The sequence below is a fragment of the Cuculus canorus genome, chromosome 9, assembly GCF_017976375.1.
Source record: "Cuculus canorus isolate bCucCan1 chromosome 9, bCucCan1.pri, whole genome shotgun sequence".
Taxonomy (NCBI): Eukaryota; Metazoa; Chordata; class Aves; order Cuculiformes; family Cuculidae; genus Cuculus; species Cuculus canorus.
Window position 1 is genome coordinate 17,907,540 of NC_071409.1, and position 16,525 is coordinate 17,924,064.

Sequence of the window (16,525 nt, forward strand, 5' to 3'; positions counted from 1 at the left end):
AGAGATGGTCAGTGTTCTGCTGATTTCCTGGAGACAAGGAAAACTTTGGCCATGGCTCTAGCATTATCCCCCCACTCTGTTTTGGCTTGGCACATTAACCCTGGCACTCATTGGCTGGTACTGGTGTCGTGCAGCAGCAGTCGGGGGTGAGTGAGAGGGAAGGGGGTGGACACCCTTTGCACCCCTCCTACTTCTCTAGTGTCACCACTAAGGAGAAGCTACAGGCCACACTCCTAAAGATTCAAAACCCATAAGAGACAATCAGCACAGATGCCAGTTACCTTCTCTCGTCATGTCTGTAAGATGTAGAGCTCCGGCCACTGGTCCAAATAAACATTTTAGAGGATTGCCCAGTGTTGGCTTTGCTTGCTGCAGTGGGACGACGAAAGGACCTAGGGGAAGAGGGATAGTTTTTGTCACTGCCCGTCCAATGCAGCAGACCACATTATATCCAGTGTGCCAAATCCCCTGGGGTGTGCCCAGTGTGCTCTGAAGATGGACCATTTGTTAACTCAAAGTGGGATGCAAAATGATGGGGATGACAGATCAGTGTGTGAGGATGAAAGATAAATCTCATTAGCCCAACTGGTAAAATGTGGTCCTCTCTAATGAGGCTTAGCTATGCTCCACACTGAAAAGCATTTGCGCTATAAACAAAAAATCATTGGTAGTTTAAGAAAAGGTAATATTTGCATCCAACATTCTTATGGCAGTATTGAGGGGTGGAAAGTGGCTATTGCTTAAGCACACACCTGTTCATCATAGCTTACTGCTTGTGTGGTGGCTCTCAGTGTGATGAGGCTCTCAAGGAAGGTGTTTGAATGAAGCACAAGTATGAGATGTAAAAGCAGCATTTTGTGGAAATGTAACAGATGTGACAAACGCATCTTTTCCCCCAGAGGAACTACTGTTCCAAAGCCATTTGTCCAGGCCAGTTAGATTCCTGCCCATGGGCTTCTTTGTTTCACAGCAGATTATGAATCCTGCTGCCTTCTCTCAGGGTCTTCTGAAGAGGAGAAAAGACTTAAGGGTTTCATTTTAAGGATGGAATTTGAACCCTGTGCTTCAGTTATATCCCGTAGAAACAGAAATAGAATTGAACGGATCTCAAGAAGTGTTGCTACTCTTTTGCCCTAATTAGAGGCACATTCACTGTACCTATGTTATTCCTAGGAGATTTTGGTTACGCTAGATCAATTGAAAATGAACAACTATCTTTCCAGATGTAGCTTCATTGTGAGTCTGGAAGCATAGGCTGTACTGGCTCCGCTAGGAAGGCTGCAGCTCCCTTCATAGCTCCTCCTAATCTGTTCCTTGTTTTAGTGAGGCTCAGTTAAAATTTCAGCTTCTGAAAGCTGGGACCTTCTGGGTCAGAGCTGTACTTTGCATTATTTCATGGCACAACACTTTGTGCTTTCACTGCATTCAAGGAAAAGCTTAAGAAAAAAGAAAGAAATATTCCAGACGCCAAATGCTTTAATGCTGAAGTTTTTCATACACTGGGGACCATTCTTTTGCTCACTGAAAAATAAGCCTGGCTGCTGATGCTGTCAGTAGAGAAGACACTTTAATTCCTCTGTGCTTCTCTCCTGAAAAGTCTGTAATGTCACTATCTACATAATCATTCAAAGGGCTAATTTCAATATTTGCATAGCAGTGAACCTGGGAGAATACTTAAATCCTGTAGAGGTGGCTGCAGGCGAAGACTGACATGGATGGGAGCCAAAATTTATTCGTATGCAGACAGGCTGATGGGTGCCAAGGGACCAGGCTCTCCATCTGGAGTCAGCCCAGATCCCCTCCATGGGCCTCTTTGCACATATCCCGGCCAAACTCACAAACTGGGAAAAGGGGCCAAACTGGGGACTCCACCACTTACTCTCTACTGGGATTCTGCTGCTCCCTGTTGCTGTGATGCTCAGAGGTGCTGGCTCAATCTGGGCTTACAGAAAGGGATCTTGATTGAAACAACAGTCAGTAAAATCTAATGAAGCTTTTGTGCTTCATGCACAAAAATTGGTCAAGCATTCATGCACGGCAAATTGGTCAAGAAGGTGGCCCAAAACAAGTGAGGCAGAAAGAAGAAACTCTCTTCTAGCCCTTTCCCTGACTCTGCTGTCATTACTGCAGCTCTGAGAGCCAAAAAGAGTCTTTTCTTTCCTTACAACCACTATAGTTAAGTATTGGACAATAAGAAGAGGCATTTCCTTTTCTATTTTTTAGAAGGTAAAATAGCATCTGCAAGGTTCTGATTAATACAGCCATCAACTAAGAAGTGGGTTTTTTTGAGTGATCATGGCCAGAAATTTGGGTTACAGGACCTTGGGTCTAATCTTCACTCTGGTATGTAAGATTGCACCCACATTACCTCAGACAGCACAAGAGAGACTGCCAAGCCTGTGCTGAACATGCTGATTTTTCCGCATCCAGCAATGCAGGAGGGCTCAGGGCAAGTATCCAAGGGCTGGAGGCCACATTGGATATAAGACTGAGACCTGTCCCAGGCTGGTCCCCTTAATGCTGAAAAATAGTTTATATATATGTGTGTACACACACATACATTTGCCACTGCGCCCTCCAGGCGCAACATGTGAGTTACATGGCAGGAAAGGCTGTCTGGCTGTGCTGCCACAGCTTGAGTGGTCCCAGAGTCATCAAGAGATGGTGGTGAATGCTATTAGAGTCTGTTCTTAATCAAACAAAACCTGGGCACACTTTAGAAGTGATGAGTAGCTTCTGCTGCTTGTCTGAGTCAACCACAACACCTGGGCAGGACAGCCTGGGCAGGGAGGCAGGTTCATAAGCTCCAGAGCCAATTGTAGGAGCTCCACTGAGGTGAGAGCTGCGTGAGAGGGATCTGCCCCACTGAGAGGATGCCAGAAGAGGAAAAGGAGTGTTTTTCTTCCCCCACAGTCAGAGTGATCTCAGACTCCCTTAAAATGCCAAGTGTCCTGGAGCAGTCCATATGTGATAGGGTTTGCTGCCTGCTTCATTAGTTGGGCAATCCAAGCCAACCATCGGTATTTAACGCACAATTACACACCTAATTTTGTGTAAAATTGTTACTCTGATGACATCATATCAGAGGTCAGATGTAAGTGACTAAAGTCACTAAAGTGTTTCCTTTAGGTGGGGGTTACCTGTAAGGTAAGAGCCTTTTGTAGAACAGTAACAACACAAACACCTCAAGACCCTCCTTTAAAAGCCTTTGGAGGACTTGCAGCCTAGAATGGTTATAATCTACAATGACCCTGTCCTGCTCCACCAGGTCATTTAGCTACTTCCATGCCTTTCTGCTCCTGTGAACCCTGTTCCTTCCCTATCCCCTTTCTCTTTTCTGAGAAAACCAGTTGCGCTAGTCTCTTTTATTGCCCATTGCCTCTCTGAGTCAGCTGCTGGCAATGTATTTTTATCATGCAACAAGTAATCAGCTTGTGAAACTCATTACCGCAGGATGTCAGCCTGGCATTTAAAGTAAAACTGGATTGTGCTATTTCTTGAACAGACAGAGCATGTAAAGTCACGACAATATCTGTTAGAAAACAGTTTAGAAGAGGTGCATCGAGCTACTTTTTGACTATCAGGAGTCTGGAGGGAATATTCCTATAGTGTAGGTTACCAGCAAACTGCTGTACCTGATGTGGCTTTTACTGTTTACTGTTATAGTCAGGATACTGGGTTGGACCCTGAGCTTTCTACTCAACTTTGCCAGAACATTGGTGTCTCCATTATTTACCCAGTGAGGCATCAACACAGTTGTCTCTCAGTGTGGTTGCCACAGAGACAGACAAGGAGGCTATGCTTTGTGTTTTACCAAACTTGCCTTGTTCTGAGTGTTTGGGTCTTTTATGAATAAATGCTTGACATTTAAGAGAGACATATAGAGTAAAAAGTGTACAATCTCTTATGAACACATGCACACCTGCGCCCAGGGCACTTCACTACTTTGCACTGGCTGAGAAGTTGCTCTAAGCAACTGTGGTGCTGACACAATGGGTCTCCCCCTGACCCACTGCCCCCATCTTTCCCCATCCTCATCCTTCTCATGAACACGATCTTCTAATTAATTTTATGGATCTCACTTGAAACCCTGACAAGGTTTCTATGTTTTCAGCCATTGCAAGTTGAAGACTTGAGATAGTTCTTATAAGATTAGAACTACTCTGCCCTATTCTAAGGGATATAAACATGTCCACTCAGCAGCACTGCAAGAGAGGGCTGCAATGTGAAGAAAACATGCTGGGGCAGTATTTACTTCAATTTGCTCCAAAAAGATGTGATTCTGAATCTCAAAATACTTAGTTTGTAACTTGGTAACTATATTACATACTCTATTGTCCTCACTTTCACCCTGGGTTGGCTGCTTTCCTTCCTCAGGTTTTGGTTTACGTCATGATTGGTATGAAATATCCCTTACCTCTAGGTCACCACATCTGTGAAGAGCCAAAGAAGGATATTGCAGACCACATTTTCAGATGGAAAGCTATTTTTTATATGTGTGATTATTTGTAATTACCTTTGCCTATGTTTATGTAAATCATAGGGTTTCTGAGACCTTAGAGAACCATTTATGGCACAGAACTAATGTACTCTGCTCCCCTTATGGCATTTCATTTCCTGGACAATGTGGCCACTGTAAATAGACCAGCACTTGCATTAATTTTGCCTCATAAAAGACACTCTGAGTCATCAAAAGCCAACAAAAGCTAAACATTCACCTAAAGGTACAATCCCTGACCTCTTTGTCCGAATGTACTCATGCCCTGGACTGTTGATGTGGCCAAGTGCTCTCGATTCCTCATCCTAATATTTCCCACCAGAAAATTCATTTAAACCCCAAGGCAGTTCCCTGTAAACCCTGAAGTTTTCCTGCTAGTCCATGTTCCCTCTGTCTATGCCATAAAACAGCGGTCAGTGCCAGTTCTTGGACAGATGTCTGCTGTTGAGTGATGGGAGATATTTGGTCTCTCTCATGGCTGTAGAGCCTTTTTTGGAGGATCTGAATGAGACCTGTCGTGGCTGTGGCTGTGGTGCAACACAAAAGCCCCAGTGTTGCACATGTACCAAGGGAGCTTTCACACAATAGCACTGAAGATGCAAGTCAGAAGCCGGTTGAACACCTGGCTGTTAATTCCCCTGTTCTGACACAATTCAGAGGGCAGTGTTTCTTGCGTAGTCAAAATACATGCTTTCTTTGCAGATCTCCATCTGAGCACAGTATCTGCTTGCTCTAATCCCACTTGTTTGCAGCCATAACAGAACAGCAAGCATGGACCAAGAACAACCGCAATAAGCTAACTCATAAAAGAAATACATCTGCATTAGTAGAAGTCAGTTACCACTTATGGAACATTTAATGCTCTGGCAGCAACAACTTTAAATTGTGAAGCACCAACAGCAATATCAAATGTTGTATTTCTGCCTTGTGATGATACTTTGCTGTACCATAAGCTAATGGGCACAGTGCAGGACAGAACAGCATAAATAACTGTTCTTGTTGGAGTGTCTTAGCTCCAGCTTTACTAACTGACTAATCCAACTGGCAGATGACCTTCAATTTGGGGTTCCTCATTATGGTAAGGGAAAAATGGGTAACAGGCACCTGATGTTAATGAACAGACAAGAATTTAGGAAGACTGATGGCTAATGATGTCCCATGAAGGAATTCACCCCTATTTCTGGCCCTTCTCCTAAATCTCCCCAGAGCTCGGGGCCGAGCTATCCATCCAGCTTTTGAGCGGAATGAAGGTGACACCCTGGATACAGGGCAGTTTTGCTGGGCTCCCATGGTACAAGCATGAGTAGGATCCCTGTCCAAAGCAGCAGAATGAGGTTGCCAGTGACAACTGAAGCCATCACATGAGGATGCAGCTTAACAGTGTGTGGAACAAAACAGCATTTGGTTATGCTTAAAAAGGCAAAATTCCTTTTAACTTCAAATCATGCTTTATGATTGTTTATTCCCTCTCCACAATATGTACGGGAGTAAGAGAGATGTTCAAAAAGGCTGACATTTTTATACCTCAACGTGCAATGCATTCACACTTCAAAATTAAATATTTCAAAGTAACCTCTAAATCCTCCAGGTTTGCTTCTCATGATGGTTTTTCCTCCAGTGCTGGCTTCCTGGATTTTGAAAAACTCTTTCAAGTCTTGCCATGTAATGATGCCTTTCATCCCTAGGCTTGCCCTTTCCCTAGAGTTACCCATCTAGTACAAGTCTAAGGAGCCCACATGGTATAACTGTAGACTTTAGAGTATTTATTCTTACTATTCTTTTAAATTTTAACTTCCTTTTCCACCTTTCCTTTTTTTTTCTTTCACTCTCTCCCCTCCAGTGGCTTTTCCTATACATTACTGTTCCCATGATGACTTGTTTTGCTCACCCTGGTCACATTGTGTTAATTATGCTGATTTAGCTGATTGAAACAGAAATTCCTGTGTCCCTAGGTTGGCTACAAAGGGGCTACTGTTTGCCATTGCAACCAAGAGAGTTCCAACTTCTCTTATTTGGCCACCTTCTGGCTGCCTTAGAGCAGTCTGACACTATGGCCTCAGCTGCCTCCTCTCTGTTCAAAGGATGTGCTAGTCCCATCGTTACACCTGGCAAAGAATGTTTTCAGGCCACCTTCAGACAGCAGAGTATCTAGTGAAGAGCCAGCCTTTGTTACTATCTTCATGCTTTGAGTTTAGCAAGTTTGCAATCCAAGCATGAGGCAACGCCTCTCTTGGCACATTGCAGTCAGTGGAGATGGACGTTTGTGAGGAAGAGCTGAGGATAATTATCCCCTTTTCCTGTCAGGACTCTGTGAACACTTTTAGCTTTCTGTGTTCAATTTGAATTTATGTAGAAAATGACGTATTGGACAAGCACTACATTCGTAATCTCAGCTGCTCTCTGGCTTTGGAGAAAGGCACAATCTGCTTGTAAAATGGGCTAGGGGTGCACAATCTGCTTTGGGATGGGGGTGCAGCAGTGAATTGCGCCACCACCCTGTAACACGCCCCTAGCCGGTGGAGTCAAGAGTTTTTACAGGGAGATCTGCTCTGCTACAGACCAGCCAGCATTACACTAATAAGGAGGGATCCTAGGGGTGAGAATGAAGGCAGTGAAAGTGCTGCACTACCTCACTTGATGGTCTCCTTTAAATCTTAGCACGCTTCTCTGTAATTGCAGAGGGATATATCACCTTAGGTGCTGCATTGCACCAGAAGACCTGTATGGCCCTGGAGCAGGCTGGCCGTCTGAGACCACATGGGTGGCAGTGAAGATGCTCTGTTTCTTGTGATTATGTTGTGACAAGCCCACTGGGAAACAGGGTGAGTGAAAGGAGGCAAAGTGAATGCTCAACACTGAATTGCTGCTCTACTCCCAGGGTGGTAGGTGTTTCCAACTCCATCTCCACATTAATGTCAGTCTCTTTGATGGTCATCAAGAGGGGATGACCTTCCTCCCAGCTGAGGTTTTGTGTGTATCCTCTTGACCAGATCTTAGAGAAAGCTTTTTTGGATACTATAATACTATTTTTAAGAATAATTGGTTCCATAGTGGGTTCTGGACATCTCTGACTCTGCTTAAGTGAAGCAGCTCCTGATTCTTCTCATATGTCCCTGTATCGCTGTCATCTCAGGGTCTTGGAATTTACAACCCAGACTGTGAAGAATGAGAGTGCTGGCACTGTCATTTTACAGGTGATAAACAGAGGCACTGAGGCTGCTGAGTATCTGCTGTGGTCTCCCAAGAAGCCTGTGGCAGATGTAGTGGAGTAAACAGCCTAAAAGATGATGGACAATGACCTTCCTCCCATTGAGGAAGAGGAGAGCAAAGACACATATGGATTTCCATGTGAGAGAACAAAGGCAGAGCCTTGCTTTGGGCATTACCAAGTCCCATCTGCAGGGACATCTTCATCCAGCTCCAGCTTTGGTCAGCTGTGCCTCAGCTTTACACCCCCTCCAGAGAAGATCTAATTTGAGAAGTACATGGCTTTTAAATATCCCTGATGAGAATATTTCATTTCAGGAAATCAACGTTAAAATCCTGGTGGTGTGTTTCTGAGTGGGACCACAGGGAGGGGAAGGGTGATGTACTGCTGGGGACAGTGAGGGCATCAGCAGCTCTTAGGGGAGCCACAAAAGAGACGCATTGAACAAGTGATGTGGCTGGGGAAAGAGGTGAGGGCAGAGAAAGATAAACAGATGCAAAACAACTCCCAGAGGAAAAGGACAAACAGGCAGAGCAGATAGAGTAGAAGTGTTTCTAGTTCCACCTAATTCCTCGAGCGGGTCAATCTTCTTTTATCTCCTTTGAGTCAGTCCCTGTGCCATTGAGAGCACCAGCTGGAACAAAGCAAAGGCAGAGGCGAGCTAAAACGACTGCCCAGCGGGAAGTGAATGCTCCGGCACTATTTATTTTTGAGTCCACATTTGGATTAACTGTAAAGACCTGTGTGGATAAGCAAGCAGGCAATTACAGCTGGGACGTGCTGCTTATGAATGGAAACAGTTCCAATCTGCTCAGGACATATTGAAATTCTAATTCAGTTAGGTTCCTTTAGTTACAGTGCTCATCACAGACACTAAAAGAGATGGGATTAAAAAATAAATACAACTCTTATGTTGGCTTTGGTTTGCCTTTGGTTTGCCTTCTCTGCTCCCTTTCCCCCTCTCCCCTCCTCAATTTTAGCTGTTGTTTGACTTTATTTTCTGTGGAAAAATACAGCAGTCTTCATTTAGTCCGCTTGTTATTTTTTAGGAGGATCTAGCAGACAGCAGCTGGCCAAATGCATGCACTGCTAATGGGTGGACAGTCAGCATGAATGCTCAACTACTGCTGAGGTTTCGCATGTCACATCTTACTAAAGATCATTACTCGGAGTTGTCTGTTATTACTGCAAAAGTGCAGATGTGACACTGAGGCCCAGAGCAAGGAGGTGATTTGCACAAGCTCTTCTCTAGGTTCATCCCTGCTTCAAACCAGTGCTCAAGTCCATGGGCCTGCACTGCTTCCCTACTGACCAGGTTGGCTTCCTGATGTGGGTGTTGGTGTACAGCTGCTCTGCCATTGCAGCAACTGGTTTTGCACTGGGTTGTGCAGGCAAGTTAGCAAAAGATGTGATCCAAAACAGTGGCCAGGCAAGAGGACCAGGACTGATGGATCACACCACTGTGACCTGGCAGTTTAAGCGAGTTATTTAACTATGCGCTGGTTGATTTTCCCTGGCTGTCAATGAATGATGTTGTATTAAACCTGCTGGAATATGCAAGGAAGAATTAGTTGAGATCTAGATGTCAGAGGTCATCAGGTGAGAGGAACAAGTTCAGGTTTGCAGCTATCCAGTAGTCACACTTCCCTCATGATCGGTCTCTTAGATCTGATGGAGGACCTCTGAATGCAGAGGGATGTCTACAGACAAGCTGTAAATAATACTGACCACATCAGCTCAGAAATCTGGTTATGACAGACACTTGGTAGAGATTAATTGCCTCCCTAAGAAATGGGCTTGATGCAGGACAGATATCATAGCTCCAACTTACTGATATGACTGAAGCACACAGCTTTGAAATAAGCACCTCTGCGGTAAAAGCAAACACCCAGCTAGGATCTCCTGAGCACCCTCACTCTTTGTCTTATTACAAAAGGGCAGATTTTGTAGCATAAGCTCTCTGCTCCAGTCTTGGGAGACCCCACGTGGAATACTGTGCTCAACTCTGGGGCCTGCAACATAAGAAGGACATGGATCTGTTGGAGTGAGTCCAAGGAGGAGGACTTCAGCCTTCCAGTACCTACAAGAAAATCGGAGAGGGAATTTTTACAAGGGCATGTGCTGATAGGACAAGGGGTAACAGCTTAAAACTGAAATAAGGTAGGTTTAGATTAGATATAAGGAAGAAATTCTACAGTATGAGGATGGTGAGACACTGGAACAGGTTTTCCAGAGAAGTTGTGGATGCTCTGTCCTTGGGAACATTCAAGGTCAGGTTGAACAGGGCTCTAAGCTCTGTCTCTTCCTGTGGCAGAGGGATTGGAATTAAATGAACTTCAGTTTGCCTTCCAACCTAAACCATTCTGTGATTCAATGATTCTATGAAAAACAATGCAAAATCCTAATTCCTACAGAGAAGTTGCCCCAGAGAACAATTTCCATCATAAGAAGAAGGAAGCCTTTCTAATGGATTCATGTGTAGTTAGGGCAGAGATCAAATCCAGCTGGATGAACAGGACTGAGAGAAAGTTTGAAATTAAGTGGGTTACAATAAGGCAGAGTATTAGAAAGACAGGGAACACAGTGTAAATGTAACAGTGATATGCACACTCAAAAGAGAGTAGGAATGGCTGCATATTGTAGAAAGGTAGTAATGAAATTTATTGAAGTAATGGTATAAAGTGGATGGGAAATCTAGTGGTCAATGACTCAGCTACTGAGAGGAGGCTGGTGATCTGGGCTTAGCACAGTGCTACACCACTCTATTAGGTAAAAAATCTGTAAGCACTAAATCACTTGCTTTGTGGATGAGTTTGGTGCCTGATACTCTGGATGGTACAGATGCAGATTTAGTCTCCTTAGAAAACCAATAGCTTGAGAACTTGTGACCTCTATATAGATGTATTCTTGTAATATACTTTTTAGCAGAAACTACATTTTTCTTGAAAGTCAGGGAAAAAAGAAAATGAGAAGGAATAAAACCAAAGTCTCTATAAAAGCACACTATACGTATGCCCTCTATGCCTTTTTGAACCAACAAAAAGAACAAAATCTCTACAGTCCTCTGTGGCCAGCGTAGCAATCTGCACAGTGTAACAGCCATGTCTATGAAACAAAAACCACACGTATTTTTTGTCTCTGAACTGGTCCAGAAATGAAAACAGTGGTAGGAGTAGTCACAGACACTTCCATCCCTCATATGGCAATAATCTATATTAATTACTGCAAGCGTCCAGCTTTGAACAATGTCACTGCAGTGCTATTACTGTTGAAGAGTATTGAGTTTCTAAGGAGGTGAATGTCTTTTTCTCTCCCTAATCATGATTACTTGGCTTAGAACTTGGGCTAAGCTTTCATTTAACCAAGATAAATGGGTATTTCCAAAACCAGCAAGTTAATGCTATGCATCATGTTATTACTCTCTTCTCAGATTTCTCGCCTCGTATGCTGTTTTACTCAGCTTCTAAACACAAATAGCAGTAAGAATAGAAAGGAGGAGATGTGCAGGATCCCATATGGATTACAGATAAAAAAAATAAGGAAATCTCATTTTGACCCGTTAGTTTGTCCTATTCTGCCCTAGCATTTTCCCTCAATCAACAAAACATAACAACATTATTTTGTCCTAGAATTTCCCTTTCTTGAAATTTCAGTGCCCACAGCACATTTTTGCAGACACCACCAGCATATTTGACTAATATTTTGTTGCTTTCTATTTAGAATTTCTATTTATCATTCAAGCTTATGTGCCAGTACTGTACGTTAACATTCAGACAAGCAGATGGGGAACTAGGCAAAACTTCTGTCAGTGATAACGGGACTTCCACACTTCATTTACCTCAGGGCACAGTGAATGTTTTCCTTTTCAACAGTGTTGGGCAAGACTGCCTTAAGGAACTGGTGGCAGCAAAACTGTAACAGAACCGCACTGGCAACACACTGAAATTGTCAGAATGCAGAAATAGATTTTCAGTTGCTGTGCCATTTGTGGGAAGTCACTTTGTAGTAGCTCGTGGAAGATAGCCATCTCCATACAGAAGTTCAAGTGCAAAACAGCCAGCAAGAATTGCCTTTCTAGCAAAGACACTGAAGAGTTTGGCACTGAACAGCTTCTCCTACACAGACAGGTTCACTTGACCACATCACTGCCCAGTGGTCCAGATTTTGATGACAAGGGCAGGCTGCAGCTCCAGGAAAGGTACCTAAACCCTGTAAATCCCATTCTTTTAGCTGCCATCCTGCTCCCTGCTTGTCTGCTCTGCTGCTGGGAGAAATTGCAACGCTGTGGATGGGAACCTTAAAGCGGGTGCGTGGCTTCCCTTGCACAACTCCATGTGATGCCCACACATATTGTACCTTTTATCAGGAAAAAAAGTTCTCTCAGTCGAAGGGAAGCTCCATCTACTGTCCCATTTCACAGACTCCAACGAAGCGAGCTGCTTTGTTGGGGACCAATATTTGCCGAACAAAGGACTTCACAGAATGGGAAGTTGTTTATCTACTGTTGGCACAAAACTCCTCATCGTCAAGGAGTGACAGTCAATCGAGCATCCCATCTCTGTCTTGGGGACTCTCCCAAAGCTGGAGAGACCTGTGGCACCTCATTGGGATCGATTATCCCTGTGCTTTGCTCTGGGCAACAGGGTTGTGCTGCTGATGCTGGCCAGCTGCCACTCAGCAGCTGCTGAATGACAGAAGCTATCAGGATCAGGACAAAACGTCCTAACGTGCTAAATGTCACATGGGAGATTAAAAGCAGTTTCTGGCTGCTAAAACATGCATTGAAGACACACTGGAGGCCTGCCCAGAGAGCAAGAGCTTGCTCCTACCCTTGAGAGCCACACAGATGGTATTTGTTCAAATAATTATCAAAGATACAGCCTGCACCAGCCTGCCTTCTTTGGTCTTTTTCTGTTAAGTGTCCATCATTTGGCCAGGTTCCACCCACTTTCTTCCCAACAGCAAAAGGCTTTTACTAAGCATTTGATAATTCCATGAATGAAACAAGGAAGTAGATTTTGAAAATCAAAACCTGTCAGTTATGTCTGTATTCTCTACTTTTTAGGGCGGCTTAACAATTGCCTGTTAATTTTCAACACTTTTCATGATTTTTATGAAAGGTCTTTCTGCCCCATCTTTCTTAAGAACCACTGAACCCCAGCAATCAAGTGAATTACATTTGAATCAAAATGGAGAAAAGCTGTGTTTTCACATTGGCCTTTTAATCTTGAAGGTCATTTCCACCTCCCGTGGGAGACAGTGAGTGTGTGTCTTACTATCCCAAGGTGCTTTACAGCATAGCTTGTAACTGAGGTGGCTGCTAAGGTAAGTTTAAGCAAAAAAAATTCTCATTTTAGGTACTCCCAAGACCTTATTCTGCTACTAAAAGCTGGTATTTGAATTCTTAAATTTATTTAGATTGAATTAAGCAACATACATGTAAGAAAACTTGTGAAGGTACCAGCTAATGCACTGCAGATGACTTGAGCCGTTCCTGTTGTGATATGTTTGTGTCTTTCACTGTAATTAATAGTGTAGCAGGTAAATAAAAGCTGGTAGTTTTCCTCCTATTGTGTTCAAAGGGCTTTTCTCCCATATTAAGTTCATAATAGTAATTCAGTTATAGAAAATATTATCAGAGGCTGACGTAGTATGGATTACATTTTTATTCCATAGGGTACAAAATTTAACTTTCACCCTCACCTGCTCCTCTTCCTTACACTGGAAATGTCACAAATTCCTCTCAGCTCAGCTTTCTTTTTTTCTTCTTTTAAAGCTGATGTATAAGCTTAATGAAATCTATCATTTCAATGCTCTTTGATATGTACTTCAGAAGAGACTGAGCACTTGATTCTCTTCTTATTTACATCAGTGAGGTCAGGAGCTGAATGTAGAAGCAAGCGAAGGAGCAGGGCAATGCCACTGAACCTGTTGGCACCAGAACAAAGGCATTTCTTTAGTTTGCTGTGGTCCCTTAGGGAATCTTAACAGCTGGACTAATGTTGGATGTAATTGAACAAATACTCTCCTTAAAATGGCAGGAGGTTCAGTATCTAAATATAATCCCTGTGGAAAGAATGCTCAAATGCTGAATGTTGACCTTCATGCAAGCCAAAAAAAAGATTTTTTCAGTATCTATAAAGATTTAAATAATGATATGGAACATTTTGTCCAATAGTAACTTTTTTATTTCTTCATACTGTTTGTATTTTTATTTACCTTTTGCCACAATGGAAATTCAAATCAATAGTTAATCAAAATCAAGCATTCTATCACCTTTCCAGTCAAATGCCTGAGTCAGATGCTTATAAAGTAACAACAGCAGCACTGTGAGTAGTGGATAAAAGAATCCCAACCTTTTGCACTATAGCCCAGAGAAGTGCCTTTTCTTTTTTTTCTTTATCCTGGTGGAGTCATTTGCTGTAAGAACATGTTGTCATCAAAAGCCGTCTGCTATTGATGCCTTACAGTTAATGGAAAATGTGGCTACTGGACTATTTCAGTTGCCAGAACACTCCCCAGTCAGACCGATTTGCTGGTACTAAATTCCGAGCTCGTGGCAGGAGCCCTGCTATCAAACGTATTTGCTAATTGGGAATTGGTAATTTGCTTCCTGTCACTCAAACGCAGAGAAAAGCAAACTTTATTTAATCTGGAAGGTGGGAAAGCTCGAGGGGAGCAAAGAATGACTATCACTTTGCACCTTTCCAGCTCTCCTTTATGCCCCTAGGAATTTCAGTTCTCTTCCACCACCATTTTGAAAGCTCTCACTTCCTTCACTGCTGATGGGGCAACAGTGCTTTTAGCAGCCAGCTCCTTCTGGGGCTTTCTACTTCCAGGCTTGGTCTGATGTCGGGGTGACCACAGGGTTACAGAAGATGCTCATCTGATCCTTTGCTAGTGCAGGACACCAACACTGGCGTTAAGGTGGTGGGAGAGGAAGGACTGGCTAGAAGGCAGCACACCCAGTTCTGTTTCTGCAGGTTTTGATGCACTAAATAAATCGCTGTGGGTTATGCAAGTATTGGGCATTGGCTGCTGAGCAAAGATATCCACATGTGGGTTCTTACTCCATGTACCCTACAGTAAATACAAACCAGCTGACTGACTCGGAAAGTCATTTGGCACCAGGGGTGCCCTGACCCTCCTTTCTACTGACCTCTGAAAGGTGAAAGATGCTCTAAAAGAGCATCATCCCAAGTGTTAGCTTGGTAGGGTTTATAAGCAATTGCAATAAGTAACTGACAATATTTCTTAAGTAGCTGTGCTTTCAGTTTAATGGCAAACATGGAGCTGATATAGGAATAGCTAATTTGGGAGCTGTAACTTAATTGCAGTGAAAAGCAGTACTGGAAGACCACCCGTGGATTTCAGCAGGTCAGGTCCCCTGTAGTTAAACTAAATGTCATCACAGTGTACAGGGCTGCTGATTTCAGGTTTGCTAATTTGTAAAACAATGTGAAGAATATGTTGCAATTGTGAGTGGAGCAGCTGAATTATAGGTACTTAGGCAGCACTGTAGGGATATGAATTCTGTTTATGGCACAAACCTGCTTCTATAATTAATAGAAATTGTATCTTTTCCTTGCTCTGTTTTCATTAATTCAGACTGATAGCTTTGGAAGATCAGAATGGATTAGGAAACACAGTTTGGAAGAACAGAAGAGAATCAGAAGTCTTTCTTGGCTTTTCAGCATCACCCCAGATCTCTTCCTTCAGCGTGCAAGGAGTAAAATTACTAGCAATGCTTTGTGTGTAACAGACCATCTGTCACCATAATTATAGCTTTGTTTTATTTTTCCCTGCTTTCTGGGAGAAAAGATCCAAACTTGCTTAGCTCCCTGCCTGAATTGAACATTATTAAATGTATTTTCAAACCTTGAGAAACAGGCACATTCAGTTCAAAGCCTGCTTAAACCCCAGCAGCTCTCTAACACCCATGCCAGCAACTCCCAATAAAAACTGGCTTTAGGGTTCACCTAACAATCTGAAACGATCCAAACACCAATGTCTCCTTTAGCGGGAGTTTTATAGGCCTTTCCTCTTTCTCTTAGGAGGCATAAACATATCAAGGTTTAGAATTATGCTTTATTTATCTCAGTGGTATAGTTCAATATTGTTCCCACAGAAGCACTGGTGATACTTTATTGTGGTAAAGAGGGCACTGTATGAAGCAGAGCTGATACATGAGCCGGCTAAGCTATGGGCAGTGACAACAGCTCTGGGATCTATTCATTACTTTGGATCCTTTGGGTACTGGAAGCAAAGGACATCCAGAAAGGAGCATGAAAACCAGAGAGCTTCGTAAGAGCTGGTGTCCTTCACCCCTCCTCATGGGAAGCTTTGCCCCTCGCCTCATCTCTTTTGGGGTCGGAGGCACAGGAATAGGTATGTCAGAGATGACTTATTTTCCCAATCATTCATTGAAAAAAACATTAATCTTAATAGCTTTCTAACATGTAGTACATAACGAATACTGACTACTGAACTGCTCTAAAGAGGGCCCTTTACTGATATGACTCCTTAGCCAAATGTAATGCAATTAAATGATTGGATTTCATTACACATATTGACATGGTGTCAGTGACAATTTCCATTCACCCTATTATTTCTATAAATAAAGTCATCTGCTATAATTAGAAAATATGAACACGCTAAGACCTCCATTAATTCTTCCCCAAATTAATCTAAGATGTGGGCAGATGTTTATTAATACCTTGTTACACCACGTTCATCAGCTGTTACCAAGAATAGAAAGGGTGAGACCTGATCTCACACTGAAGGTTAAATAAGAGCAGATCTGGCTAAATCTTGGCTTC

The 16,525-nt window shown here is 43.0% G+C and overlaps 1 protein-coding gene across 10 annotated transcripts in view; it reads right to left on the bottom strand.

The window, feature by feature from the left end:
- The window catches only part of LOC104057854 (calcium-activated potassium channel subunit beta-2), a 149,113-nt gene that overhangs the window by 16,217 nt on the left and 116,371 nt on the right, over positions 1-16,525 (bottom strand). For 9 of the 10 annotated variants that reach the window (XM_009559292.2, XM_054074104.1, XM_054074109.1 and 6 more), the window contains one exon: positions 282-392. The exons of the other annotated variant lie outside the window; for it this stretch is intronic. In XM_009559292.2, coding sequence (XP_009557587.2) covers positions 282-392 — 111 coding nt within the window. The remainder of the gene's footprint in view (positions 1-281; positions 393-16,525) is intronic. 10 annotated transcript variants of the gene reach the window in all.